This window comes from Lepidochelys kempii, chromosome 2, assembly GCF_965140285.1.
Source record: "Lepidochelys kempii isolate rLepKem1 chromosome 2, rLepKem1.hap1, whole genome shotgun sequence".
Taxonomy (NCBI): Eukaryota; Metazoa; Chordata; order Testudines; family Cheloniidae; genus Lepidochelys; species Lepidochelys kempii.
Window position 1 is genome coordinate 59,055,342 of NC_136381.1, and position 27,294 is coordinate 59,082,635.

Here is a 27,294-nt window from a genome sequence, read left to right on the forward strand (position 1 = left end):
ATATCATCATGCAAGTCTGGGATGACGAGCAATGGCTGCAGAACTTTCGGATGAGAAAAGCCCCTTTCATGGGACTGTGTGAGGAGCTTCCCTCCACCCTGCAGCACAAGGACACAAGATTGAAAGCTGCTCTGACGGTGGAGAAGCGGGTGGCTGTTTGCAATCTGGAAGCTGGCAACTCCAGGCAGCTACCTATCAGTCGCTAATCAGTTTGAAGTGGGAAAGTCGACCATTGAAATTGTGTTGATACAAGTTTGCAGGGCCATTAATCGCATCCTGCTCAGAAGAACCGTGACTTTGGGTAACATGCATGACATTGTGGATGGCTTTGCACAAATGGATTTCCATAACTGCGGAGGGGTGATAGATGGCGTGCATATTCCAATTCTGGCACCAGCCCACCTAGCCTCAGAGTACGTTAATCAGAAGGGGTATTTCTCTGTGGTTCTCCAGATGCTTGTGGATCAGTGTGGGTGTTTCATTGACATTAACACAGGCTGGCCCAGAAAGGTGCGTGACACACACATCTTTTGGAACACTGGTCTGTTCAGGAAGCTGCAAGCAGAGACTTTTTTTTCCTCAGACCAGAAGATCACCATAGGGGAAGTCAAAATGCCCATTGTGATCTTTGGAGACCCCGCTTACCCGTTAATGCCGTAGCTCATGAAACTCTACACAGGGAGCCTTGACAGCAGTAAGGAGCAGTTCGACAACAGGCTGAGTCAGTGCAGAATGACTGTGGAGTGTGCTTTTGGCCATTTAAAGGGCCGCTTGTGCTCTCTGTATGGGAAGCTGGACCTGGCTAATGACAGCATCCACGCATTATATCCACGTGCTGTACCCTCCATAACATTTGTGAAGGGAAGGGTGAATGATTCACTCAGGCATGGAACTTGGAGGTTCAACACCTGGAGGCTGAATTTGAACAGCCAGAAAGCAGGGCTATTAGAGGGGCCCAGCGCAGGGCTGCAGATTAGGGTTGCCTTGAGGGAGCAATTTGAGGCTGAAAGCCACCAGTAATGTCTGGTGCCCTGCACAGGAGTGAAGTGCAGTTGTTCCAATGTTAGTAGGAATCTGTGTTTGCTACGCTGACTTGCAGTGCCTGTTTCTTTCCTGGGCTAAGGTATCTTTTACTTCATGCAATAATAATGTTTTCAAAGCCAAAAAATTCATTTATTGAAAAGAAACACAACTGCTTGGGAAACAGAAAGGGCAAGGGGGTGGGGTGGGGAACGGTACAATCACAATTTGCGTATGTCCTGTTATTATACTCAACCTTCCTGTCTGGAATGCTGTGCAATGAGTGCTGCACTTAAGGATGACTATACTGCATGATGATGGGGGTTGAGTGCACCTCGCCATTGCTCCATACTGGGGATTGTCTGGCGCATGGAGGCATGGTCACCTGGAAAGATTCGCTGAGAGCACTCCACACCTGGCTGAGCAAATAGGAAGCGGATTTTCAAAATTCCCGGAGAATTTAAAGGGCGGGTCTGAGGGTTGGTCACCTGAGGGCAGGGCAGTAGAGTTCAAAGTGTTGACCAGAGTGGCTAGAACAGGCATTGTGGGACACTTCTGGAGGCATATCAGAGCTCACTAACAGACCAGGGCGTCCACACTGGCACCTCAATGCTCCAGCGGGAGAACACAAAACGTTATTCCATTCACCAAGGTGGAGTACCAGGAGTGCTTTAGCCATGGAGTCAGAGCGCTCTATGTGCCTTCCCAGTGTGGACAGGGCTCCTTTAATGCGCTCTAACTCACAAGTGTAGCCAAGCCCTTACGTTCTTCAGGAAACTCTTACGTACCATGTCCTTTATGGTTACATGGCACAAGGTGTTCAGTGTTTGCTGATTCAGGCTGCTAACATTTGTTTTTTAAACCCAGAAATTCATCAAGTTAGTTTGTGCTTCCAACAAAGTTTGACTTGTAAAGAATAATTAACAAATCTCTGTGTACTGTTTAGCAGTTTTTTTGTTGCACAATATTTTAAATTTCTAAACCTAGGATTGTCTTGCAAATTAAAATGCCTGGCCCTGGCAATAGCAGCAGAGTTTGCTGTTGCAAAAGGCAGCCACTTTGAGCCAGAGGACCTGAGAGAGCAACTAGGACATTTGTTGTCTATTATGGATCCTTGCTGTGCTTAATTGGGGTGGAATAATAGGAAGGTGTGGTTCACCTGTTGACTGTTTAGGCTTTGCCTGCAATGACAGCCTCGTCTTGGCAGCCTAGGAAATATGTATGTGCCAGAATTGTATTTCTCAGTAGAGTCTGAAGCCACAGGAGGTGTACTCTTGTGACCTGTGTCATGCATGATGTCTCAGCCTCTATCTGCTAGAATGAAAGAAACTACTATATCAGGAGCTCTTCCTTCCTTCACTTCAACCCCGTGCCACTCAGTTTTCGGGCCTGACTTGTGAAAGGTCCTTGCTCTCAAATCTGAATCCTTGTCATCCATTCTGCTTGCAAAAGTGTACTTTCTCTGCTTACTACAAGGTGTGGTTGAGCTCATGTGATCATTGCCAGGAAATCCCTTATCAATTTTATCCTAAGATTTTTTCAAGATAGGTTTGAAAAAGAGTTCTCTGCTCCACTCAGTAGCAGAATTTTCCATTGGGGTCCCATCACCTTGTAACTAGGTTTCGTAAGGTAGAGGCTGCCTTAAACTCCAGTGGTACTGGAACAGTTTTTATAGTGGGGGTGCTGAGAGCCTTTGAACCAAACTGTAAGTGGGATCCACTTCAATCCATGGGGTGCTGCAGCACCCCTAGTTCCAGCACCTATGTTAGACTCTCTAATCTTGTTTCTGTTTTTTTTCCCCTTGGAGCCTAAATTCTGCTTCTAAATGTTGTTTGTTCAGACTCCTTTGAACTTGTGCTTGCCTTTCCAAGCTATCTTCTGTCCAAACTTTGCAACTAGGCTCAGTCTGCTGGCATTTCCTGGATTTCTCCTCTGCTTACCTTTCTTGAACATAACCCTTCAATAAGTCCAGGTCTCTCTTCTTGCTGTTCAGTGATCCTCATAGGCTGGGAGATAAATATCGGAGCCTGCATCTCCTCCCTTGCAGGCGTTTCTGGTCCAAAGAAACTTTGAGGAAAGATCCCTCAGTTGATGCCTGTAGTCCAGCTAGTGGCATCTCTAGAAGGTATGGCTTGAGCCCAAAGTGATTATCCAGCAGATCTTTGAGGAGACTGCAGAGATAAAGGAAGAAGGAGGCACGCCTCGGGGCCCTATTTCACCCCAGGGTGTTCGCTACTTCCCACCACCTACCACAGTTGTAATGAGGTTAAGTGGTGTCTGTATAAAATAAGTAAGAATTACTGATTATTGCTCAAGGAAGGCTTTTCATGATTTTCGACTATAACAGCATAAACAAAACAAGAAAAGGAAAACCAAAGACCAGCACAGAATAAGAATTAATACAAAAGGCAGATTATATTAAAGACAAGCGCTAGTACAAGTAATATTGTGGACCATTTGTGAGTTCCTGAACAGGACTCTACATATGCTGGTCCTGGCAGGTTATAATAAAAGCCCCGAAGACAAGCATAGGTAAAGCTATTATTCACCAGCTCTATATTCCTGGTGTAAAATGCAACATAAAGCTGACGAACAACAGCGCTACATGCATTTGCTAGGACTATGTAAAAGACAAGCAATAACACATGCAAAGCTATTATGCATCAGCCATCTACTATTGATTTTGTACTACAGTATCAATACGATTATGATCAGTTCAGCTTGAGCGACCAGACTTCTTTACTCCATAGACTTACCCTGCATTTGTCCGAAAAATACATTACCCTTCAGTCGGCCATTTTCCACACTGGCCAGGTACAGACAGTCGAGAAGCACACGTCCCTTCAGTTCAGGGGGTGTGGGTCAGGTACGACCAACACACACACACTCTCTCTCCCCCCTCTTCCCCCCGTGCCTTCGTCTTTTTATCTGGTCTGACGGCCGTGTTTTAGAATAGCCCAACCAATCAGGGTGGGCCACATTGTTTATGTGGTTGCCCTAATTGTATAATTGATGCATATTTAATTTTTAGGCCTATTTATTTTTTGTAGCCAATTAGATTTTGAATGTGGGTAATTTTGGATCGATAAGTACATATGAGTCAGCATAAATCGCTATCTGGTCGCCTCGTTTCCTGACCACAAGTCACAAGCGTAAGCTTTATTTTTGCAAGGCTTGCATTTTGCAAATATGGAAGTTTGAGGCCTAACATTTGCAATACTTCTATTTCGTTCAATTTTGACAAGACAGCTGTTCAATTTATTTACAGAGACAGTTTTCACAAGTTACCAGAACAGTGACCATTCTACTGCATTTACTGGATAGAGCTGTACTGGGCCACCACCTGATACTGGGCCCATGCCTTCTTGAGTGGTCTTACGGGAGGGATCTCCATTCACCCTAGTGGGCTCAGGGCTGGTCTTTCCCCTCACCCATCACTTTAATCTAGCCCATTTTGGCTTATCCAAAGTTACTCTTACTGGAATTTCAAGTGAGGTTTTTTTGTGGCGACACCCACTCCGGACATCCCAGTGGGCCATCAAGCTCAGACAAAATGACTTAAGTAGGGGAGTGTATGCTAGCTGTATTTTTTTCCAGTTCTGGAAACTGTTGTCACCCAGGAGGAGGAGAAGGAACTGAGCTGTTACCTTGTGTCTGTATTGGCTATTCTCCATTAGATGGATATTCCACCATATTGGTGGTGATACATCAAAAAACAAATCACCTCTTATCTTGTTAATTTGCTTTTTTAAAAGAATATCTGCTGTATTGTGCCATTGGTGTTACTTCACCATGAGCCATCCTATACCCTGTGTGATATGTTTCTTTCTGATGCAGCTTTTAGTGAGTGAGTTGGCTGTTGTCTCCTTACATATGAAGAAAACAAAACTTAGCTTTAATTCTTATTTTCAGAAGTTATAGATCCTCACCCCTTGCAGAGCCTGAAGTGTATGTCTTCTCTATGCATGTAACTTTCCACCTTTCACTTCAGACAGCAGCTGTCATTTAAAGGAGGAGGAGTATGGTGACACCTAATAAGGAGGCATGGCATGTGGTATTTCCCTGCTGGACAGTGAACAGATCTAGAATTCTAGCTTGCAAAAATTTTGCTTGCCATGTATTAAGAGTATGAGTCTTAAAAATGCCTGTTACAATAATAAAGGTAATTTTCTTATTCTTTTCCATCAGACCATTTTGGGAAGGTCATGCTATAACCATACCTCAGTGGGTCACAACCGAGGATGCCAAATTTAGGACTAACTGCTGAGAAATAGGGCAGATACACCCCAAGACTGGTGGCTAATCCCCCATAGGATATACCAAACCAGCAACCACAGTAAACTTTTTTTTTACCACACTGGCTAACAAGAAGTCATAAAAGCAGTTTCCTTGGGCATTCTGGTTATGTCACCACCAAAAACACTGGATTCAGAGATGAGTGGTTCTTTATAATTAGTCTCATCAAATAATAGGTTCTGCTGATCCCAAAGGACCAGCCACACACCTGGGTCCATATATAATTTAGATATTACCCAAAAATCGCACTGTTGCCAATCCTTTAGTATCTAAAATCTAAAGGCTTATTCATAGAAAGAAAGAAAGGTGAGAGTTAAAATTGGTTAAAATAATCAAATACATACAATAATTGCAAAGTTCTTGGTTCAGGCTTGTAGTGGTGGAATAAACTGCTGACTTAAGTCTCCAGAGTACATGCACAGCTGGATGGGTCATTCAGCCCTTTGTTCAGAGCTTCAGTTTGTGGCAAAGTTCCTCCAGAGGCAGGAAGCAAGATTGAAGACAAAATGGAGGTGTTTCCAGGGCCTTTTATAGTTTTTGCCAGGTGGAGGGCATCACATTGTTCTTACTATGGAAAATTACAGCAACAAGATGGAGTTTGGAGTCACATGGGCAAGTCACATGTTCATGTGCAATTCCCTACAGTCATTGTAGGAAGCCATTAGCTACGCTCCAGACAGCACGTTTACATGTCAGTCCACTTAGTGTAGATGGGCATCTCCCAGGGTCCATTTTCAACCAAGTGTTTCTATATGAGCCACTTAATTTGAATAGTCTCTCCAAGATGTGCTGGCTAGCTACCTTGTGGGTGGTACCCCAGGAGCCAACATATGAAATCCAGGAATAGAGCCAATACTTAAAACTTCAAATACAGAAATGATACATGCATACAGATAGCATAATCATAACCAGCAAATCATCATCTTTTCATAGACACCTCACTTGACAAGCTGTGTACAAGATTTGCTGTAAATATATAACAGTGGTTGCAACAATGATCTATATGGTTATATTTTAATTTGATAACATCACAAATGCTCTAGCTAGATTTTTGTATCTCACTAGGTGTTATGGCATACACACAGATTTGCACATGCTAACTTGATTTGAAATGAGAATACAAGTCTGTTTAATGTAGCTCTTGCTGGATGGATTTTTCACAATTTCCACTGCTATATAATATGTACAAGTGAAAACTGAAATACTTGACTCAATCTGTAGAGGAAGCTCATCCACAAATGTAGAGTTTCTCTGAAATGTCGGTGTCCTGTACATTGTGTGTAGCTCTTTAAGGACATGACTTGTATTATACTCCAGTGATACATAATGGTGTGTCGTGTATGGTCATAGGGGTGATTCTTTAATATTTGCCAATGGTTTATAATGATTCTTAAATTGCTCTCTCTGCTTTCACTCTCTCTGGCCCTAATCTTAATCTTGTCTCTTCCTCCTGCCTATTCAATCTCTTCCTCTCTACTATTTAACTTCCATGTGGCATCATCAAAATGGAACCAGTTAAAAGCCTAACTTGAAGTGCCAGCACATATACTGGTATCATTTCTAATAAAAAACTCACTCTGCTGCCAGCATACAGATCAGCCTAGGAGGATGGAATCCTGGAATGGAAGCATCTTGAGGATCTCGCATTCTAAAACAGATGCATTCTTAGCATTGCATTTGTATGAAATTTCTTGAATTCATTAATTGATAGTGGACATGTAAATGAAATATAATAGAGGCATAATTTTTCAAATTTGCCTTAAGAAAAATACTTGAGCTGCTTTGACAAGCATCTCTGATTTTTATCTGACAATTGATCCCCCCACCCCCGTCTTTATTCTGGTGGATGCTTAAGATAACAAATAGATTAGTTAGTGGTAAACTCCTGAATGAGACCAGTATGGAATTGAGAGAATCAAACAAATCTAGTCATGGCAGACACTATAATATTATGAAAGGAAGGATTAAGGTGTCTGAGCAGCCTAAATGAAATTTATAAAATCAGTGAACATGAAAACATTGTGTCCCAATTAGTTTAGACTAATTCATTCTTCTGTCTAATAGGAAGATATCCCTCGCCAGCTTGTCTACATTGGACTTTATCTTTTTCATATTGCTGGAGCTTATTTTTTGAAGTAAGTCAGTTTTAAGCTAAATTTCACTGGATTTATCTGCTACCATAACTATTTCATAAAATGTTTGAATACTTGGTTTGCTCTTGTTTTGATAGCCTGACCCGTCTTGGACTTGTTCTTCTGGTGTTGCATTACTTTGTTGAATTTCTCTTCCACATCTCCCGCCTCTTTTACTTCAGTGATGAAAAGTATCAAAAAGGGTAAGTATTTATCATAACTTTAACAAAGGAAACTACTTTGTGGCTCACAAGCTTTTTGCAGCTGATCAATAAGAAGTTTGTATTTTGGCTGCACAATAGCCACAATAAAAAATGAGTTCAATTAGAATTTGCTTGCCCTTCAGAAGTGTGACTTCTGTATTTCTAATAGAGAGTACTACTCCTTAATTGTATGCTATAAAACAAATAATTTCGTATTACCCTATTGCCTACTCAAGCAATTGTTAATATAACACTATTCTGTTTCTTATTATATACTTTATATTGAAATGGGATATTTAATGTAGCAAACACAGTTAAACTTGACATAATTCCATATGAAATTCTTCAAATTCATAGTTGCTAAAAAGTATCACTTTCATTGTTTCCCTTAATATGAAGGGGCACAGTCATTGATTTTAAACATGCTTTGCACTCTGTAGAAAATGGAGGTTAAATGCCAAGAGTTGAGGTTTAGCTCACCATCAAAATTAGTAGCTCCCAATTAGCAACTTTATAGCTTTGTAATCCTTTTAGATAACATTTTGAAGTTGGATAATATCTAGTGTGTTCACTTATGCTGATCCTTAAAATTATGCATAAATGACAATGCTGTTTATAATCCAACTTAATGTGTATTAAATATGGTGATAGTCTTTAGCACCACTTCTTTTCTGTAATTAAAAAAAAAAACCAAGAATTATTGCAGAAATGTACTTATTCAAAGAATTATTAGAATTTTTATTTTAGTAAATGTGAAAACAGTTGAGAATTGAAAGGAGATTAACAGTAACATCTCATGTTGAGTATCAATCCTAATTTTTAAAGAAATCTTGATAGTTTTCTCTTACTAAACAGAGTCCCACATAATGGAAATAGACAGTCAGACTAATGGCTTTCTGATGTAATCCAAGTAGTGAATATGCATATTTACTGACTTCTGGCACTTTCTTTGTAGGTTTTCATTGTGGGCTGGTCTTTTTGTTTTCGGAAGACTTTTGACTTTGATTCTCTCTGTTCTCACTGTTGGCTTTGGCCTGGCAAGAGCAGAGAATCAGGACCTGAATTTAACTACTGGAAATTTTAACATTCTGGGTATCAGGTATGGTAAATTGAAACCCTTTTTTAAAATATTACTCCTGAGGGAATTCTGCGCCAAAATATTTTTTAAATCTGCATTTTTTGTCAAAATAACACTATAATCACACACTTTTAAATTATTTTGGTAATTTATTTCAAAATACTTGTCAGCAAATAATTGAAAATGGTGTCATTTTGTTGTTGTTGTTGTTGTGTTGTTTTGACAAAATATGCGGAACTTCGCAGAATTTTTAATTTTTTGGTGCAGAATTCCCTGAAGAGTACCAGGGTTGTGTGTGTGGCAGAATCTGGGTGCAGGCAGTTCTGTGGGAGATCTAGGTGCAGGGGGTGTCTGGCTGCATGGGGGTTCTGGGTGCAGGAGGAATGGAACTCTGCAGGGAAGTCCAGGTGAAGGTGGTGAGGTCTCAGCGGCTGGGGGCTGACTGCTGGGGGAATGGGTTTGGCTATAGGGGTCAGGGTGCAGATTGTTGGGTCTCTTTGGGGTGGGGGTCCAGGCCTGGGGCTCAGGGAGGTTCTGGGTGCAAGGAGCTTCTGATGCAGGGGGAGCCTCAGTGGGGGGTTCCAGGTGGGGGGGTGGGGGTGAGGCTCAGTGCATGGGGAGCAGCACACAGTGACCCCTCCCCCCATGAGTGAGGTATGATGGGGCCAGGAAGTGGGGGAGGGGTCACTGTGTACCGGGAGCTGCTTGCTCTGACCGCCGGACACCCCCCACCAAGCCTCACCTCCTTCCCCCCCACACCTGGAACCCCCACCCCACCGAGCTTCAGCTACTTCACGTGTACACACTCATTCACACAAATGTAGAGCTTCCTGCAGCCAGGCGAGATTTCTGGGGGTGATTTGACCCAGACCCGGCTGCTCCATGCAGGGGACGGGGAACTCCATCTCTGTCGTCCTCTTCCCAACCCCCCCCCCAGCTGCGGTGACTTTTCCCCCAGCTTTCCCGGAACAGCAGGGAGGGGTGAATGAGCACTGGTGCAGTTTCTCTTTTCTTCCCCACAGAAACCATTTTTCTATGGAAAGCAAAGAGAATCTGCAGGGGGGATGTGTGTCTGCACGTGTGCAGTGGCGCAGAATTTCCCCAGGAGTAAAATAAACTTAATACACGTTATGTATATTCTGGAATGTTTTGTATTCATATTAGACTGAGGACATTTATTTATTTACTTAAAGCCCATATCCTTAAGTCCAGAGCTTTGGTAACACAGTGGTAAGGCATTTGCCCACCTCCACAACAAAATTATTAACTGAAGAATTCTTGTACTACTGTAGATTATAGTGTTGGTTGTCTTGCAAGAGAAGTGCAATTTTAGGCTTAAAGGGACCCTCTGATAGATACAGAAGTTTTAAGTCTCTCAGCTGTCTTAAAATCTGTAGATTGTCCTCTAGATGCATCCTACTGAGAAAAAATTTGTAAGCTCCAATAAACCAAGCTATAACACATGGAGTTACCTACAGATCACCCTCTCAGGCAGAAGAAAGCAGCAGTCACCATTTCCCTTCCCTCACCCGGGAACGTGAGCTGTGGGTTCTTCAGGGAAGTCTTGAAGTTCTGAAGGCACCAATAAAAGGGACAGGGCACTTGTTCAGGGGCCTAGAGAGTCTTCACTGCTTGTTGCGAGGTATTTTTCATCTGCAGTAACATGGCACAATTAGGAGCCATCCTGTTGTCATATCCTGTAGGCTACTATGCACCATCTACCTTTCAGGATTTTAATTTGTGGAGGAAGGAATGTATGAAAATACTGCTAGGATCAGGATCATCTTATGGAATTGCTTCACAGTTTCATAGGGAATAAAATGCCAATCCACACCTTTTCCCACAACCGTAGCACGCTGGTAATCTGAGGAGCTTTTCTGACAAACCTGGAAAAGGAGAGAGCATGCCACGAAGCTGCTACTGCTTCCATATTTACACATTTGGCCAGTCTCCACCCTCTGTAGGTCTCCCACTCTAATTTTGCTCTTTTGCTAAATCCTGTTTCCATATCTGTGCTAACGTCTGTCTCTTAATGGTAATAAAAAATAAGGAAGTAAAGTCAGAACCAGACTGACTTGTGCCTCATAAAAACACATGAGAAAAATCAGTATTTGCCTATTGAGAAGAGTTTCTGATTTGTTGCCTTTTGAGAAGAATCATTGCTTTCATGTGTCTGAGGAAATTATACATACTTTGGAGAGCAAACAGGCAGCTTCTCTTGACAAGTACAAACCTTGAGGGTTAACTGTTTGCAAAACTTGACAAACTTGTTGACATCCCTTCCTCTGATACTTGTTTACATGACTACCTCTGCTCTGTCTTAAATCTGTTTATAGAATCATTGTACTGTCCTCAATCTGTGGAACTCAAGCCTTTATGATGTGGAAGTTCATTAATTTCCAGCTTAGAAGGTGGAGAGAACATTCTTCTTCTCAGCCTCAGTCACTGAAGAAGAAATTTGTAACAACTAAAGGCAGACCATCCAAAAAAGAGCGAGGTTTGTATTGCAAGGTTTTTCTTTCTGAGGATAGAGTTAAACCAATATGAAAAATTTATTTGGCATAATTGGGTAAAGTGCTGTTGTATGTTTGCTGTGTGAAATGAGATGTTTCTGGTTTTGATACTTAAACTCATACTGATGGAAACTAATATTGGTGGTTGAGATCAAGGAGGAATAACTTTGAAAATGTTCTCACTGGCTATTTATAACCCAGATAATATAAAATAATATACCAGATAAAATTACCTGAGTATTTCAAAGGTGACTCTCAAATACCCACCCAACTTGTTAAAAATTAAGGTAATGTGTTCCAGTTTGCTACGTTAAAGGGATATCTAAAAGTCTGTGGCTATTTTAAGACTTTGAAGGTCACCTCTGAATTGCACTCTTTTACCTGTCTCACTCTTAGGCCTGAATTACATGAGAGTAATCCTTTTTGAATTTCTTTTAAAAGTGACTCTGGGTTTTGTGTACATGGCCCTTTAGTTTGTACCAGAGGGGTGTAAATGTTAATCCACACTAGCTTGTCGTGCGCTAACTGTCCTGCGTGGACCCTGTTGGTGTGCACTACAAGTTCACTGGTGCCTGTTAGTGTAGTCCTGAAGTAATACCATGTAACAGGCACTACGTAAAGGGGACTTCTGGTGCATCCTAGCAGGGTCCATGCAGGACAGTTAGCATATGACACACTAGGGTGGATTAACATTTACACCCCTCTGGTTCTCGAGCAATAGGTAGGCAATTTGCCTAAGGGAACAGTTGGCCCTAGTTGGAATCAGAATCATAGAATATCAGGGTTGGAAGGGACCTCAGGAGGTCATCTAGTCCAACCCCCTGCTCGAAGCAGGACCAATCCCCAATTAAATCATCCCAGCCAGGGCTTTATCAAGCCTGACTTTAAAAACTTCTAAGGAAGGAGATTCTACCACCTCCCTAGGTAACGCATTCCAGTGTTTCACCACCCTCCTAGTGAAAAAGTTTTTCCTAATATCCAACTTAGACCTCCCGCACTGCAATTTGAGACCGTTACTCCTTGTTCTGTCCTCTTCTACCACTGAGAATAGTCCTAGAACCATCCTCTCTGGAACCACCTCTCAGATAGTTGAAAGCAGCCTTCAGATCCCCCCTCATTCTTCTCTTCTGCAGACTAAACAATCCCAGTTCCCTCAGCCTCTCCTCATAAGTCATGTGTTCCAGACCCCTAATCATTTTTGTTGCCCTTCGCTGGACTCTCTCCAATTTATCCACATCCTTCTTGTAGTGTGGGGCCCAAAACTGGACACGGTACTCCAGATGAGGCCTCACCAATGTCGAATAGAGGGGGACGATCACGTCCCTCGATCTGCTCGCTATGCCCCTACTTATACATCCCAAAATGCCATTGGCCTTCTTGGCAACAAGGGCACACTGCTGACTCATATCCAGCTTCTCGTCCACTGTCACTCCTAGGTCCTTTTCCGCAGACCTGCTGCCTAGCCATTCGGTCCCTAGTCTGTAGCTGTGCATTGGGTTCTTCTGTCCTAAGTGCAGGACCCTGCACTTATCCTTATTGAACCTCATCAGATTTCTTTTGGCCCAATCCTCCAATTTGTCTAGGTCCCTCTGTATCCTATCCCTGCCCTCCAGCGTATCTACCACTCCTCCCAGTTTAGTATCATCCGCAAATTTGCTGAGAGTGCAAACCACGCCATCCTCCAGATCATTTATGAAGATATTGAACAAAACCGGCCCCAGAACCGACCCTTGGGGTACTCCACTTGATACCGGCTGCCAACTGGACATGGAGCCATTGATCACTACCCTTTGAGCCCGACAATCTAGCCAACTTTCTACCCACCTTATAGTGCATTCATCCAGCCCATACTTCTTTAACTTGCTGACAAGAATACTGTGGGAGACCGTGTCAAAAGCTTTGCTAAAGTCAAGAAACAATACATCCACTGCTTTCCCTTCATCCACAGAACCAGTAATCTCATCATAGAAGGCGATTAGATTAGTCAGGCATGACCTTCCCTTGGTGAATCCATGTTGACTGTTCCTGATCACTTTCCTCTCATGTAAGTGCTTGATTCTTTGAGGACCCGCTCCATGATTTTTCCGGGGACTGAGGTGAGGCTGACTGGCCTGTAGTTCCCAGGATCCTCCGTCTTCCCTTTTTTAAAGATTGGCACTACATTAGCCTTTTTCCAGTCATCCGGGACTTCCCCCGTTCGCCACGAGTTTTCAAAGATAATGGCCAATGGCTCTGCAATCACAACTGCCAATTCCTTTAGCACTCTCGGATGCAACTCGTCCGGCCCCATGGACTTGTGCACGTCCAGCTTTTCTAAATAGTCCCTAACCACCTCTTTCTCCACAGAGGGCTGGCCATCTATTCCCCGTGTTGTGGTGCCCAGCGCAGCAGTCTGGGAGCTGACCTTGTTCATGAAGACAGAGGCAAAAAAAGCATTGAGTACATTAGCTTTTTCCACATCCTCTGTCACTAGGTTGCGTCCCTCATTCAGTAAGGGGCCCACACTTTCCTTGGCTTTCTTCTTGTTGCCAGCATACCTGAAGAAACCCTTCTTGTTACTCTTGACATCTCTCGTTAGCTGCAGCTCCAGATGCGATTTGGCCCTCCTGATTTCATTCCTACATGCCCGAGCAATATTTTTATACTCTTCCCTGGTCATATGTCCAACCTTCCACTTCTTGTAAGCTTTTTTATGTTTAAGATCCGCTAGGATTTCACCGTTAAGCCAAGCTGGTCACCTGCCATATTTACTATTCTTTCGACACATCGGGATGGTTTGTCCCTGTAACCTCAACAGGGATTCCTTGAAATACAGCCAGCTCTCCTGGACTCCTTTCCCCTTCATGTTAGTCCCCCAGGGGATCCTACCCATCCGCTCCCTGAGGGAGTCGAAGTCTGCTTTCCTGAAGTCCAGGGTCCGTATCCTGCTGCTTACCTTTCTTCCCTGTGTCAGGATCCTGAACTCAACCAACTCGTGGTCACTGCCTCCCAGATTCCCATCCACTTTTGCTTCCCCCACCAATTCTTCCCGGTTTGTGAGCAGCAGGTCAAGAAGAGCTCTGCCCCTAGTTGGTTCCTCCAGCACTTGCACCAGGAATTTGTCCCCTATGCTTTCCAAAAACTTCCTGGATTGTCTATGCACCGCTGTATTGCTCTCCCAGCAGATATCAGGAAAATTAAAGTCACCCATGAGAACCAGGGCGTGCGATCTAGTAGCTGCTGCGAGCTGCCAGAAGAAAGCCTCATCCACCTCATCCCCCTGGTCTGGTGGTCTGTAGCAGACTCCCACCACTACATCACTCTTGTTGCTCACACTTCTAAACTTAATCCAGTGACACTCAGGTTTTTCTGCAGTTTCGTACCGGAGCTCTGAGCAGTCATACTGCTCCCTTACATACAGTGCTACTCCCCCACCTTTTCTGCCCTGCCTGTCCTTCCTGAACAGTTTATAACCATCCATGACAGTACTCCAGTCATGTGAGTTATCCCACCAAGTCAAGTTCTAGTGTGATGTGAGACTTTATGCTCTCTAATTATATCTTTTTGTTTAAGTAAATAACAGGTTCTTCCAGCTGGGTTTGCAGGTTAAAGTAAATGGGATTTGTGCTTCCATGCTGCTTAGGACCCTAACTTTAGGCTCCTAATTTTGTAAATTTTAGTCTGTATGATTTTGTTTTTGTTTGCTTTTTTTTTTAATCACAATTCTGCTGTATTGAAAGTTTAAATAATTCTCACTGGTAATATTAATGCAGTAATTTTTTTCCGTAGTTTTATAAAATTTGAGTAAGATACTCTTCCAGTACTGGTATTTTACAAAAATCAAACTAACAAAAAACCTCAGTTTATTTAAATTGTGATCTAATTAGTTTTGCAAAGATTCAACCTGTCTTAATGACTTTTTAAAATCAAGTGATTTAAATCATAATACAATTCAATAACTTAAATCACTGTAGTACCCTACTATGTGTAATGTAGGTGAGTTACAACACAAACTTCAAGGTGGCTATTAGTTGGTAAATACATATATCATGAGAACAACATAAAGAGACACTTAACTTGAATTGTGGGTATTTCACAAAATAAAGTGATTTTAGATGTTATAGTTACGCTGGAGGCCCACAGTCCATTTTGGAGGGTTTACAGCTACTTTTCCCATTTAATTTTTGTCTGTCTTATTGCTATGTGTAAAAACCATGGGAGAACAACAACAAATTAAAGGGAAAAGTGTATTAAAACCCTCCCAAATGTGACTTTCCTTCCTTTTGATATTTTCCACAACCTTATCTCCATTATGAAGATTTAAAGCTGCTCAGGCATAGCAGGGGTATGTATTAAGCACAGGTGCTTGAGTGCCCCAAACCCCACACCTGCCAACATCATCTGCGTGTGTCAGAAACAGCTGTAGAATGAAAATATACATGTAGTGAGATTGAGGCTTTGGTGTGGGGTTGGGACTAGATGGGTTTATTGGTGTATGTCACCCTTCCACTGGGAAAAGGGCAGAAAGTGGTGTGGCAGGTCCTGGTGCTACAGAGATTTGGTCCCAGCTCTTTTCACCCTGTGCGAGAGAGTATATGACTCCAGGTCCCTTTTTTTTCCCTCCTTCTTCTTCTTCTTTTCGGTTTTACTTATTTCAGCTAAAGCCAGGAGCAAGCCAATAGGGGACCAGTAGGGCAGAGTGCTATAGCTAGTTACCTGTGATTCAGGCAAAATTGAGTGTTTAATCTGAAATTGGAGTGATATAGGGCTTGTTGAATGCAAGCTCTGTAGGAGCTTGAGCTGGTTGCGGATGACTGCTGTACCGGTCAACTTTATGGATGTGATTATTGGGACTGTACACTTGTCTGCTCCTGGGTGTTTTAGTGGTCATGTTGGTGGTTGCCTTGAGGCAAAGACCACATGAATATTCCCAGTTCTGTGATGTTGCTGCTGCTCCTTCTGTTGAGGATTCTAGGATGCAACAATGAAACATCACTTAGATGGCAAGTGTTGTCTTTTTAGGATTCACCGTGCCAGAGTTAGTGTAGGAAAGTACCAGACAGTAGTGGTGGTGTGGAAAGCAGTTTGAAAAGGAAAAGGAATTTGAAGTCTCTATGGCATTTTGCCTGCATCTGCAGACAGATGTTGTCTAATGTGGTTTACATTGCAGAATGTACCTAACTTAATTGCAAGGATACAGCGGGTTTAAGAAATCCATAGCCTAAGGAAACCCTATCATTGGACAGTCAAGGGTTAAAAAGGCTTAATTTCCAAAGCCTGTTGTTAGACACATATTAGAGAGATGGCTTGGGAGCTGGATGAATCTTGGGTTTGTTTTTAGGAGCTACATTTTCTACTTTTAAGGTTGCATAAGTGCTTTTGTTCTGAAAGGTCATTTTTGGATGACTAGAACTTCCTCAAACTCTGTAGCCTTCCAGGATGGAATTTTCTCAAACTAAATTTTTCAGAATGTCTGTCTGAGCAAATATTTCAGGCATTTTCAAGAACAAAGAGAATGGGGAACAACTACTCTTGCCATGATTTAACAAAGAAAAGAAAATTCAACATTGCAATCTCTTGAACAGTTTAAGTATTCCAGTAGGGGAGATTATGACAGCTTGAATTTCGGCAGGGGCATAGTTTTCAGGTCACAGATCTGCCTTTGTGTACTGGTAAACACAATCTTTTGGCTAATTTATAAGGGGTTTAAAAATGTACTTAGATGTATGCATATGGCTTTTGCTTTACAATAAACTAACAATCCAGCAACTTTCCATTGGCACGTCACATGGAAGAAAAGTTTACAGAGAAAGATGCAGGAGAAAAGATCACTAATACAAACATATATTTACAAACTGCACATATTATACTGTATACATTATTAGGTGTATTTGATGGTGTGGTAGAAGTGTTTTGTTAACATAAATTTGGAATGGATACATTACTTAAGAAAGGTGAATCCATGAGTGACTTTTGTAAGTCATACCAGGTGAATGCCAGTAAAGCTTTTTGCTGTACTACACTATGTATTCTCCACACATTGCGGAAAAGCAAAAGGTTTGAGTTTCTAAAAGATTGTATTGGGATTATCTCTTTAGAACCCTTCCTCTGTAAAGTTGGATATCTTGGTTACTAGGAGTTCAGAACTCAAAATCAGTCTATATTTTAAAATCTTTTCTGCAAACTATGTAAAACAGACTTTTTTTACACAACACTTTTAAGCTATTGCAATTATTGCATCATGAAAGTCTCTTAAGACAGCATTTAGCAGAGTAATACTTACGTTAGAATAAAATATGCAAAAGCTGTATGTTGACTTAGAAACGACTGAAAGATAATAAAATATAAAATGTTATTTGGCTTGGAAAATCAATTTTTTTTTCTTGTTCGTAGAAAATGGAGTAAATGGAACAGTAACCTCAAATGGAGCAGACTCGCCTCGTAGCAGGAAGGAAAAATCATCATAAAACTGAATTTTATTAAGTTAACTGACTAATGTCCCCAAAGAATCTGCTTTTTACTATGAAAAGCCCTTCAGCACTAGAGATCTTACTGATACAAAAATACAATTCATGCTTTTTGATTATTGCTATTGTTTTGTGAGACTTGTTTTTTTTAAAAAACATTTTGACTTTAAAGAAAGAGTGGGAAGGTTATTTGTTTTCAACTGTTTAGGGGGCCACAACACTTTTTAAATAACCTTGAACACTTTTTTAAACACTTAGTGTGATTAATATTAATCAGAATTCCACTTACTGAGGATCAGTGATACAGTGTATTATTCCTTCCAGTTTTTATAATCTTGGTAATATCTTGTTACAGCAACGTCATATTTTTCAAGTTCTTCAAGAAGTGTTGCAAAATTGAAGTAAAAAATTTAATATCTGTTTTTAGATATTCTCAAATGTTCAGTATGTTACTTTGAATCAGATTTGCAGCTCAGCACTGGTTTTGTAAGACCATGAAAATTAATGTGCGTTATTTTGTAGGTAATAGCTGCGTTCGTTTTAAGAAATGGCCGTGTCATTAAAACAAAATCTAACTGATTGGAAACATTGCAGTGTCTTATTGTCTAAGTTGGCTGGAAATCTCTTGTATAAAATACTTGTAAGGAACAAAATCTTTCTGATGTAGCTTTAGCTCTTTAAAAATGGAAAACAGAGAATGTGTGTACAGAGAAGAGTAATTTGCATAGTGCTACTTTAAGTTAATAAAATAACTCACAACTGAGCTTATACCTGTGCCTATCGCAGAGTACTAGGGTGACATAGCCCGGCTTTGAAAACTCATTTTGTATCTGATTTTTAGAGTGCATCTTTTTTTTTTCATGGGTCAGATTTTTAATTTAGAATATCTTTTAATGCTTTGTGGGGAGGGAATTTGTTTAAACAAATGAATCAAGTTCTGGCAAACTTTCCTAGCTTTTCTTTCTTTTTTTTTTCTTCTTCTTTTTTGTTGTTTCCATCTCTTATTGGGGAAAACAGTTCAGTGTATTGCATATATATTTTTTGATGGAAAAATATTTTTAAAAGCTACAAAGTTTTTTTTTAAAATTGAACTATTGGTGACCTTTGCTCCCATTAGGACCATTGTAACTTAATTTCCATTTTTGCCTGTTTTTCATAGTTTTAAGTGCAAAGGTTTGTCCAAATTACATTTTCAGTTGAATGTGCAATTAATATTTGCGTTCTTATCTTTGTAGTCTGTAATATGTATAAACCCAACTCATTTCGTTCCAGAAAAACCTACTTAATAGTTTACCTTGAATGAAATTGCTAGTTAGATAGCCTTTGTTAGACCACTTATTGATAAATAGGAGCCCTTATGAGAAATATATTAAGCTCTGCGAAACAAAATACCTACAATTATAAATTGAATATATTAAACTGAGACTCAATGAAATAACAATAAAAACTGTATTCACTGTCTTTTTTTCCCCCTTTAGTTGCTTATAAATTTTTTGTTTTGTATACTGATACAAAATTTGGGCTGCACTTAATTATCCACTCTTAAATAATGTATAGCTATTTTGACATAAATTTTGTATAGCATGACTCTTAATTCTTGATGCAGTTGCTTCAACAGCTCCCCCTGCTTAGAATTGCAGGCAAGCATGGACCTGGTTACAGTAGTAGCCCTGTTATGGGGTTGTATACCCTGAAATTTGTCTTATTATGGAAATAGCTACATCATGTTTTGGTTTTTAACTTTTAGATTCCATTGCATCTGATCATAAAACTGTAAGATCAGAGTTCAAAAAGTGATAAATATACATGTAAAATCTCCATTCCAAGGACCAGCATGCTTTGTGTCTGATGTTTAACTCAAGGACATTCTTTGAGTTTGCTGCCTTGTTCAAAGATTGTACTTCAGTTCCAAAGGGCAAGAATGTTTAAAAGCACTAATCGTGTGTGATTCCAAATCTGTCATCTGAGAGTTTGCCCTCTTTTGGCCATCTTGGTGCTATCTGGGGAGTCTGGTGAAGAGAGCTCTCAACCTCCTGGTAGCCTTTTTTTCCCCCCATGGATCTTGAGACGAGAAGGGATGATCATGACCATCTACTGTGATGAACTGCATATCACAGGCCATAGAATTTCACCCAGAGGAATTTCGAGTGGAATCGTCTGTCAGCAGAAGTGAAACATAGGTACTGATTACTGATGCATGAACACCTTTTATTTAACTAGCTACCATTCTGAACATAATTATTTAGAGCTTTGTCTAAAGTGATTTATTGGAGCCTGGGGTTTATAATATCAACTGGTTTCCAGAGAAATTATTCCTTAAACTCTGAGGATCTTACAGAAAGATTGAGATTTACACCTTAAAGCGTAAACTTTGCCTTCACCTCCAAAATCCTCTGAAGAGTTATGTACTTTTGTCTGCTAGTAGAGGTTACTAACATTGCTCACACTTGACGGATGTTCTTGGAAGGCTTTTAATTTTTCAGAAGGGCCGCATTTCCAAATTCACCCCATATGCGTAGTCATTTTCTTATCTGGTATGGGCAGATCCCAATTGTTCCAAGTATCCTTGGATTATTATTTTATTTTTTTTAACCAATGTGCTGAAAGCTAGCAGTAGTTGTCTGACTTGTAACTAGGAAAGACCAAGTAGCATCTTGAAGAATGTATTTCTGATTTACTATAGAAGTAATTGCCTTTGTTTTCTCTCCATTGTCTTTTCAAAAGTATTCTGATCAAGATGACAAGACTATATGATCCTGATGAGTCTATTTCCAGTCCGCTGCCACCCATTCTTAATTCATGTATTAAGACCCTTTTTGCTTTGCTCAGGGAACTCTCAGTGGCTTAAATTTCTGACTTCCAAATCATGATCTCAGTATTTGTCCCTTCAGTTGTAATCTGGAATTTACAAAACCTGAGCAAAGTTAGTGCAGACTTAGCAACATGTCTTACAAATACGGTTGGCATTTGTAATTTGTTTTTCCTTGTTCTGCTCTATTTCCTAACCTAAATTGGGTGCAAGAAGTTACCTACTTTTAACCTGCTTAGTTTCTGTGGCTCTGAGCTGGAAGACCAGAGTTGCTGATCCCGGAGCAGAGAAAACTCTGAGGTCCTCTGTGATTTATGTGATTGGGCTACAGCTGTGAGTCTGAGCAAGTGGCTAACAGGCTGGAGTGTGTCTGTGAAGAATGAGAGTGGGGAAGGATCTGGATGTCTGTCTGTGTCCTTTCATAGGTACGGAATCACAGACGTTAGAAAAGGGCAAGACCTATGCCATCATCTAGTCTGTTCCTGTCCCTGTCCCTAATACAAGTTTATTCCTAGGCTGCAGGAGACCTTTACGCTTTGTCCATGTTAATTGTAAGTTCCCATATATCCCATAAGGAGAAAATTGTACCCATTTCCAGCCTAAATTCTTGTTCTATCTAATATGGATTTGGATACCACTTAAATACATTCTTGCAAATTTTATTCCCTTGTCAGTATGCTGCCTGAAAACCAGCTCTTCTCTGTAGCTGGACTTAAGATGTTCTCTTTATACAGAAAATGGGAATGTAAGACAGATACTGAACGGTCATGAACTGCCATAGGCACCTAAAGTCCACAGGGTAATTGTCCTAATGGAGTTCATCTTCAAATAATCCATCCAGGTTGTTACCTACACACTGTAGGGGCACCCACCTTTATCCTGTTCCTATGGCTCTGGAGCCACAGGTTGGCCACCCCTGCCTTTAACCAATCATTTTATTAAAATATTACAAAATAATTCTTTGACCAATCCTAACACATTGTGAAATAATTTTCTACCCAGTCATGCCCTACCACCTTAGTTGATTTAATCTTGCAAAACCATTTATGTGACAGACATAAATAACCAGACAGAAACCCTACAGGTAAACCATAGAGAAGCAGGGACATAAAGGCAAAACAATAAAGACGTAGAGATTTCACAACCACAATTAAGTGATTCCTTGCCAGATAGAATGCTATCAAACAAAGTTTTCTTTAAACATCACAAGATCTGTTTCTTTATCTGGTGGTGGGTACTATTAGTACAGGATCGGCTTCTTAACAGCCTGATATTTCATTGTTTTAATTACGTTTAAATGGAACGTGAGGCTGAGACTTTCTGCTTCTCGGCTCATGGCTGCTGCTCACCTAACCTGGCTGCAGAAAAAGGCCTCAGACTTCATAAAGTGTGTGGTGCAATGTTTTGTAACAAAGATATTTCACACTCCAGAAGAGCTAAAGGCTCATTCCACAAGTTTCCTAAACACCTTCTTTGCTTATTTGTGTGTGTGTATTTTAAAAGCAACTTTAGGTAGGATTCTCTATGATCATATAACAAATGTTCAGTAGTTTGATGGCACACCAGAAATCTGCTTAAGAACGCCGGACTGCTTTATTAAATTTTCAAAGGACTTGGTTCTTCCTGTAGACTTCCTACTATTTGTTTGTCCCAAAGAGTAACTGGTCCCCTCTGAATTGTACATGACTCAAAATTTTAAAACCACTACACCTGTTTGGGGATCCCATTACCAAATGTCGTATACATCAACCCTTCTCACTTTGTATGTTCTTCAAACAGTCCCAGATTAATGAAGCAGAGGAAAGTAATTGGAGAATTGCAGTTACTAGTAAGCAACTTAATTACTTCAAAGGAAAGCTATTTCTCTTATTAATGTGAAGTTTTTATTTCAGCTTATAAAACTGCACTATCCAGAACTCTAGACGCATGATGATCAATTAACACAAATAATTAGACTTCCCTCATAGGTCATGTTTTCTAGACCTTGAATAATTTTTATTGCTCTTCTTTGGACTTTCTCAAATTTATCCACGTCTTTCCTGAAATGTGGCACCCGGAACTGGACACAATACTCCAGTTGAGGCCTAATCAGCGCAGAAGAAATTACTTCTTACTCCTGTTAATATATCCCAGGATGAGGATTGCTTTTTTTGAAACAGTGCTACACTGTTGATTCATATTTGAATCCCTTTCTGATCCCTTTCTGCAGTACTCCTTTCTAGGCAGTCATTTCCCATTTTGTATGCGTACAACTGATTGCTCCTTCCTAAGTGGAGTACTTTGCATTTGTCCTTATTGAATTTCATCCTATAATGTACAAAGGCATTGCAGATACATGATCTGTAAACTAAAAGCCCAAATCACTGCTTCCTATAAAATTAAGTAGGAAAGCTGCTGCCAAGGGGACACCACATGCCGGGTTCCCATTCCCTCACCCCCTTCTCTTCCCCATCCCAGAATGCCAGAATTCTAGAAAGCAACTCTATAATTTTGCAGCCAGTATCATTTTTTGACCAGATTGTTTGTCTAAGTCAGGAATTGGCAACCTTCGGCACGCGGCCTATCAGAGTAATCTGCTGGCGGGCAATGAGACATTTTGCTGACATTGACCATCCGTAGGCATGGACCTCCCCACAGCTCCCAGTGGCCGCGGTTCGCTGTTCCTGGCCAATGGGAGCTATGGGAAGCCACGGGCCGCAGGGACATACTGGCCGCCGCTTCCTGCAGCTCTCGTTGGCCGGGACTGGCAAACCACGGCCATCAGGAGCTGTGGGGGGATGTGCCTGTGGATGGTCAATGTAAACAAAATGTCTCATGGCCCGCCAGCAGATTACCCTGATAGGCTGCGTGCCGAAGGTTGCCAACCCCAGTCTAAGTGCTGTAGGACTTGTGGTTTTTCATACCCCTAACTCATTATATCCTTTGTTATATTCAAGTGTCACTCAAAATTGATGATCCATATACCAATCATGATTATATTTATTATTTTATAAGAGACCCTAGCCAATATCAGGATCCCTTTGAAGGGTGCTATACAAATGCAGCAAGAGACCATTTTTGTCCTCAAGAGCAGACAGACAAAGAGTGTGGGAAGGAAAGTACAGTTATCTCCATTTTACAGATGGAGAACTGACACACAGAGAAATTAAATCACTTATCCAAGATTACAGAGAAAATATGTGGCCACAACAGGAACTGAACCCAAATCTCCTGAGTCCCAGTCCAGTGTCCTAACAACAAGACAATTCTCTAATCCCTTCATATGTAAATAGGAAGCATTTCTATATCTACATTGTAAATTGCATATGGAGTTAAAAGAAGCAATATTGATTCCAAATTATTAACAAATATGTTCTAAAATGGATGGACATGAAGGCCCTCTGAAATCACAAGATTTCTTCAGGTAATTGAGTCTTGGGAATGGAATGCTGAGTTTCAGATGAGGTTGCACGTGGTTACAAAAAATATACTTAATTTAGAAAGTAATATGTCCAGGAAGGAGCTGCTGAATTTAAATTTAGACTCTTAGATACAGTCTATTCATTTATATGGTCCAGACAGGCTTCCCAGAGGAATAAAAACTTTTTAGTTTTTCCCACTCTGGCACAGGATTGCTTTTCCGTGTTTGCAGTTTCTGGCAGTGTTTGTATCCCAGTCTATAATTTGGTGTGGCTTGAGATTTCCAAGGTCTCAGTAACTATAGGGTTTTTGGTAGCAAGCGAGTCACTAAAGAGCTGGATCTTTTGATCTTGGTTTAGACCGCAGAGGTTTATGGTGGTGCCTAGAAATAAAAATTTTAGCTAACACCTGAACGTGTTTCTCAGAATAGACTTTTGATTTCTTCCACCCAAAAGGAAAGTGCAATTGGGCCATTCTATAGCAGATGGACTATATTTCCAACTGCAGCTGGAGCACGGTAAATGGATTCTATAAACACATGATGGGATCCTTCATATTGTCTGATCTAAAATTAGATTGCCCCGGTGTGTATCACAAGAAAACTGATTAATGTTAAAACAAATTCTTATGCAAAAATCTTTAAGCTTGAGTTATATTTATCAATAAATCCTGGGTGAAATCCCTTAAGTAAATATTGTAGTTTTCTTAAGAAAATCCTATTGCCCTGAAAAAAAATCAATATCAACTCTGCTCGTATCAGTTTTCTACTCAGTGTATGTTTTATATCTTGTAGAAAGAGGACATTCTGATCAAAGTTTAGGTAAGGTACGGTCATCTTAAAACTACTTTGGGTGGGTGGAATATGATCCTTTGCCATCCTGCCTCCCGGTGCATAAGTTACGTTAATTCTTGGGGCCCTTAAGATACCATTGCAGAAGATAAGAGTAGCTATGTGCCTTTGATAAATCTGAATACCGGAAGTCGGTAGTAATATCTGTGGAGTAAGATACTACTCTGTGTGAGTAACAGTGATAAAATCAGATCCTAAATAATGCTCTCATTCAAATAAGGTACCATCAATTTACAATAAGAACATAAGAGTTAGCTTTTTCATACCCTGCCATGTTTGCTGCATGATGGAAATGTATTGTACGTTGCCGATAGTGATTAAATTGCAATCTGCCTTAAAAATGGTATTGCTTCCTCTTATTCTTGGTTTGCCACTTCCTTTAGAATAGTGTATGAAGGATTATTAACCCAAATCTTCTTTTGTTATCACAGGTGGTCCACCACTTTAATTGCATACAGTAAGAGGTTGTCACTCATTTGCCATTCAAATTAAGTGGAAGACTTGTTCTTTTGCTTTCTTAGCATGGGCTTGCAGGCTGTATTAAAGGATTGAATAGCATTAATAATGCATTTGGAATATGCCTAGGCATAATAAGGTGCTACATAAATTGCAATCATGTTACATTTGCAAAGGTCATTCAAGCACGTTCTCTTCTTTTTATTTGTTCAGGACCTTGGGACAGATGAAGTAGGCAGATTCTGAAGGGACCACTGAAAGCTTTGCATAGGACTCTGTGCATGCTGAAAAAAGATATTATGGGGTGTTTAATGAGTTTTATGGAGCAGTCCAACCAGTCTGGAAGCATTCAATAACACTGAATTTTTATTTTTATTTTAGTACTGAATCTGGGTTAATTCAGTACTGGCAGGAAGTTGACACAACTGGAGGGATTCAGCCAGTTTTTGTATAGGAAAAATTTCCATAAACTCGCTTCTAGGATTGCTTGTATATCGTCTTTGGTAGACTTAATCTGTGCTTACCTTATATATAGTCTTAACAGCTATTGTAGTAGAATTTCTGGTCCAGCAAAGAAATCTAGCAAGCTTTTCAGATTGAGACATACTTGTGTGACCTTCTGTTGTATCTGTGCATGAAAGGCCAACTGGTGGTATCCAATATGGACATCACATTTAATACATTATTATACTCACCATTTTAATTGCCCTTATATTTGCTTACTCTATAAATGTGCAGAAACTGAATTGTTTAAGATTAGTTAAGTAGCTGATTTGATGCTGTAGCAATAACAGATGTTACAAATTTTCTGTTTTACAATTTACTGGGAAGAAACAAAGAAGCATGTATGGGTCAAGAGCCAAAGGCTGCAAACACTTGACATAGCCTTGTACGAGCAGAAGGATGGAGGATTTTCTTTATGCCTATGTAACAAGCATGTCTATGCCTCTGAAAATTAAAATACTTTGATACATTCAGATGCAACTTTAGGTGAGGAATTGTTTCTTTTTTTATTTTAAAGGCTTTATATCAAAATATTTGAAATAGCAGTTTTTGGCAGTGGAGTTATATTTTTAACCACAAGAGGGAGTTAAAAGTTTATCTTCAGTGAGAGTGGAACTGTTCGACTAAAAGTTTGTAAGATTTTTATTTCCAAGGTCAGAAGTTCTTCTCACCACTTTGTCTTCCTTTACCTCCTGCTCATAGCTACTAATAGGAAAAAGACTCAGTAAAAGCACAAAACATGTTAACACAATTGATCAGGAGGCAGTCAATCAATTGTAATAAGCCACTGCAATAATCTTGACTAATTGTACAGCAACTGTCCCTTAGTTATCTGAGTGAGTTTATAACATTAATGAATTAATCCACAAAGCACGTGTGTGGTATATATTACCATTTCTGAAACAGGTTACTTCTTGTCAGGTGTTAGAGAATGTTTGCAGCAGAGCTGAAAATGGAACTGAAATTTCCTGAATCCTAAGTGCTATGCTTTAGCCATAAGACCATACCTTCCTTTTGGATGTGCATATAAAACAGGAATGTTGGGTTTTAATCACTTATGCAGCACCATGGGAGTGCAAATCTAAAGAAAGTCCTTGCTTTTCTTTGTTGCACCATTCTGGCTCTCAAATGCATGCTTAGTATGTGTTTTTTACCCTAGAATTTCCTGGTTGATTGTATTAAGGCATCTTAACGTGTTTCAGAATTGCTGCTGACATCAGCCCTCTCATTAGAAGGTCCCACATACACTTCTGTCAAGGTTCCTTCCCCACTCTGAACTCTAGGTATGGGGACCTGCATGAAAAACCCCCTAAGCTTATTTTTACCAGCTTAGGTTAAAACTTCCCCAAGGTACAAACTATTTTACCCTTTGTCCCTGGACCTTATTGCTGCCACCACCAAGCATCTAACAAATATAACCGGGAAAGAGCCCAATTGGAAACGTCTTTTCCCCCAAGCCCTACACCCCCTTTCCTGGGGAAGGCTTGATAAAAATCCTCACCAATTTGCATAGGTGAACACAGACCCAAACCCTTGAATCTTAAGAACAATGAAAAAGCAATCAGGTTCTTAAAAGAAGAATTTTAAT

General features: G+C 40.5%; 1 protein-coding gene across 3 annotated transcripts in view; it reads left to right on the plus strand.

Moving 5' to 3' along the window:
* Positions 1-18,267, plus strand: part of TRAM1 (translocation associated membrane protein 1) — a 30,087-nt gene extending 11,820 nt beyond the window's left edge. For all 3 annotated transcript variants that reach the window (XM_073330877.1, XM_073330878.1, XM_073330880.2), the window contains exons 7-11: positions 7,381-7,451; positions 7,547-7,651; positions 8,607-8,750; positions 11,066-11,226; positions 17,615-18,267. In XM_073330877.1, the coding sequence (XP_073186978.1) occupies positions 7,381-7,451; positions 7,547-7,651; positions 8,607-8,750; positions 11,066-11,226; positions 17,615-17,688 (555 nt within the window). In that variant the 3' untranslated portion in view covers positions 17,689-18,267. The remainder of the gene's footprint in view (positions 1-7,380; positions 7,452-7,546; positions 7,652-8,606; positions 8,751-11,065; positions 11,227-17,614) is intronic.
* The last annotated feature ends 9,027 nt before the right edge of the window (positions 18,268-27,294 follow it).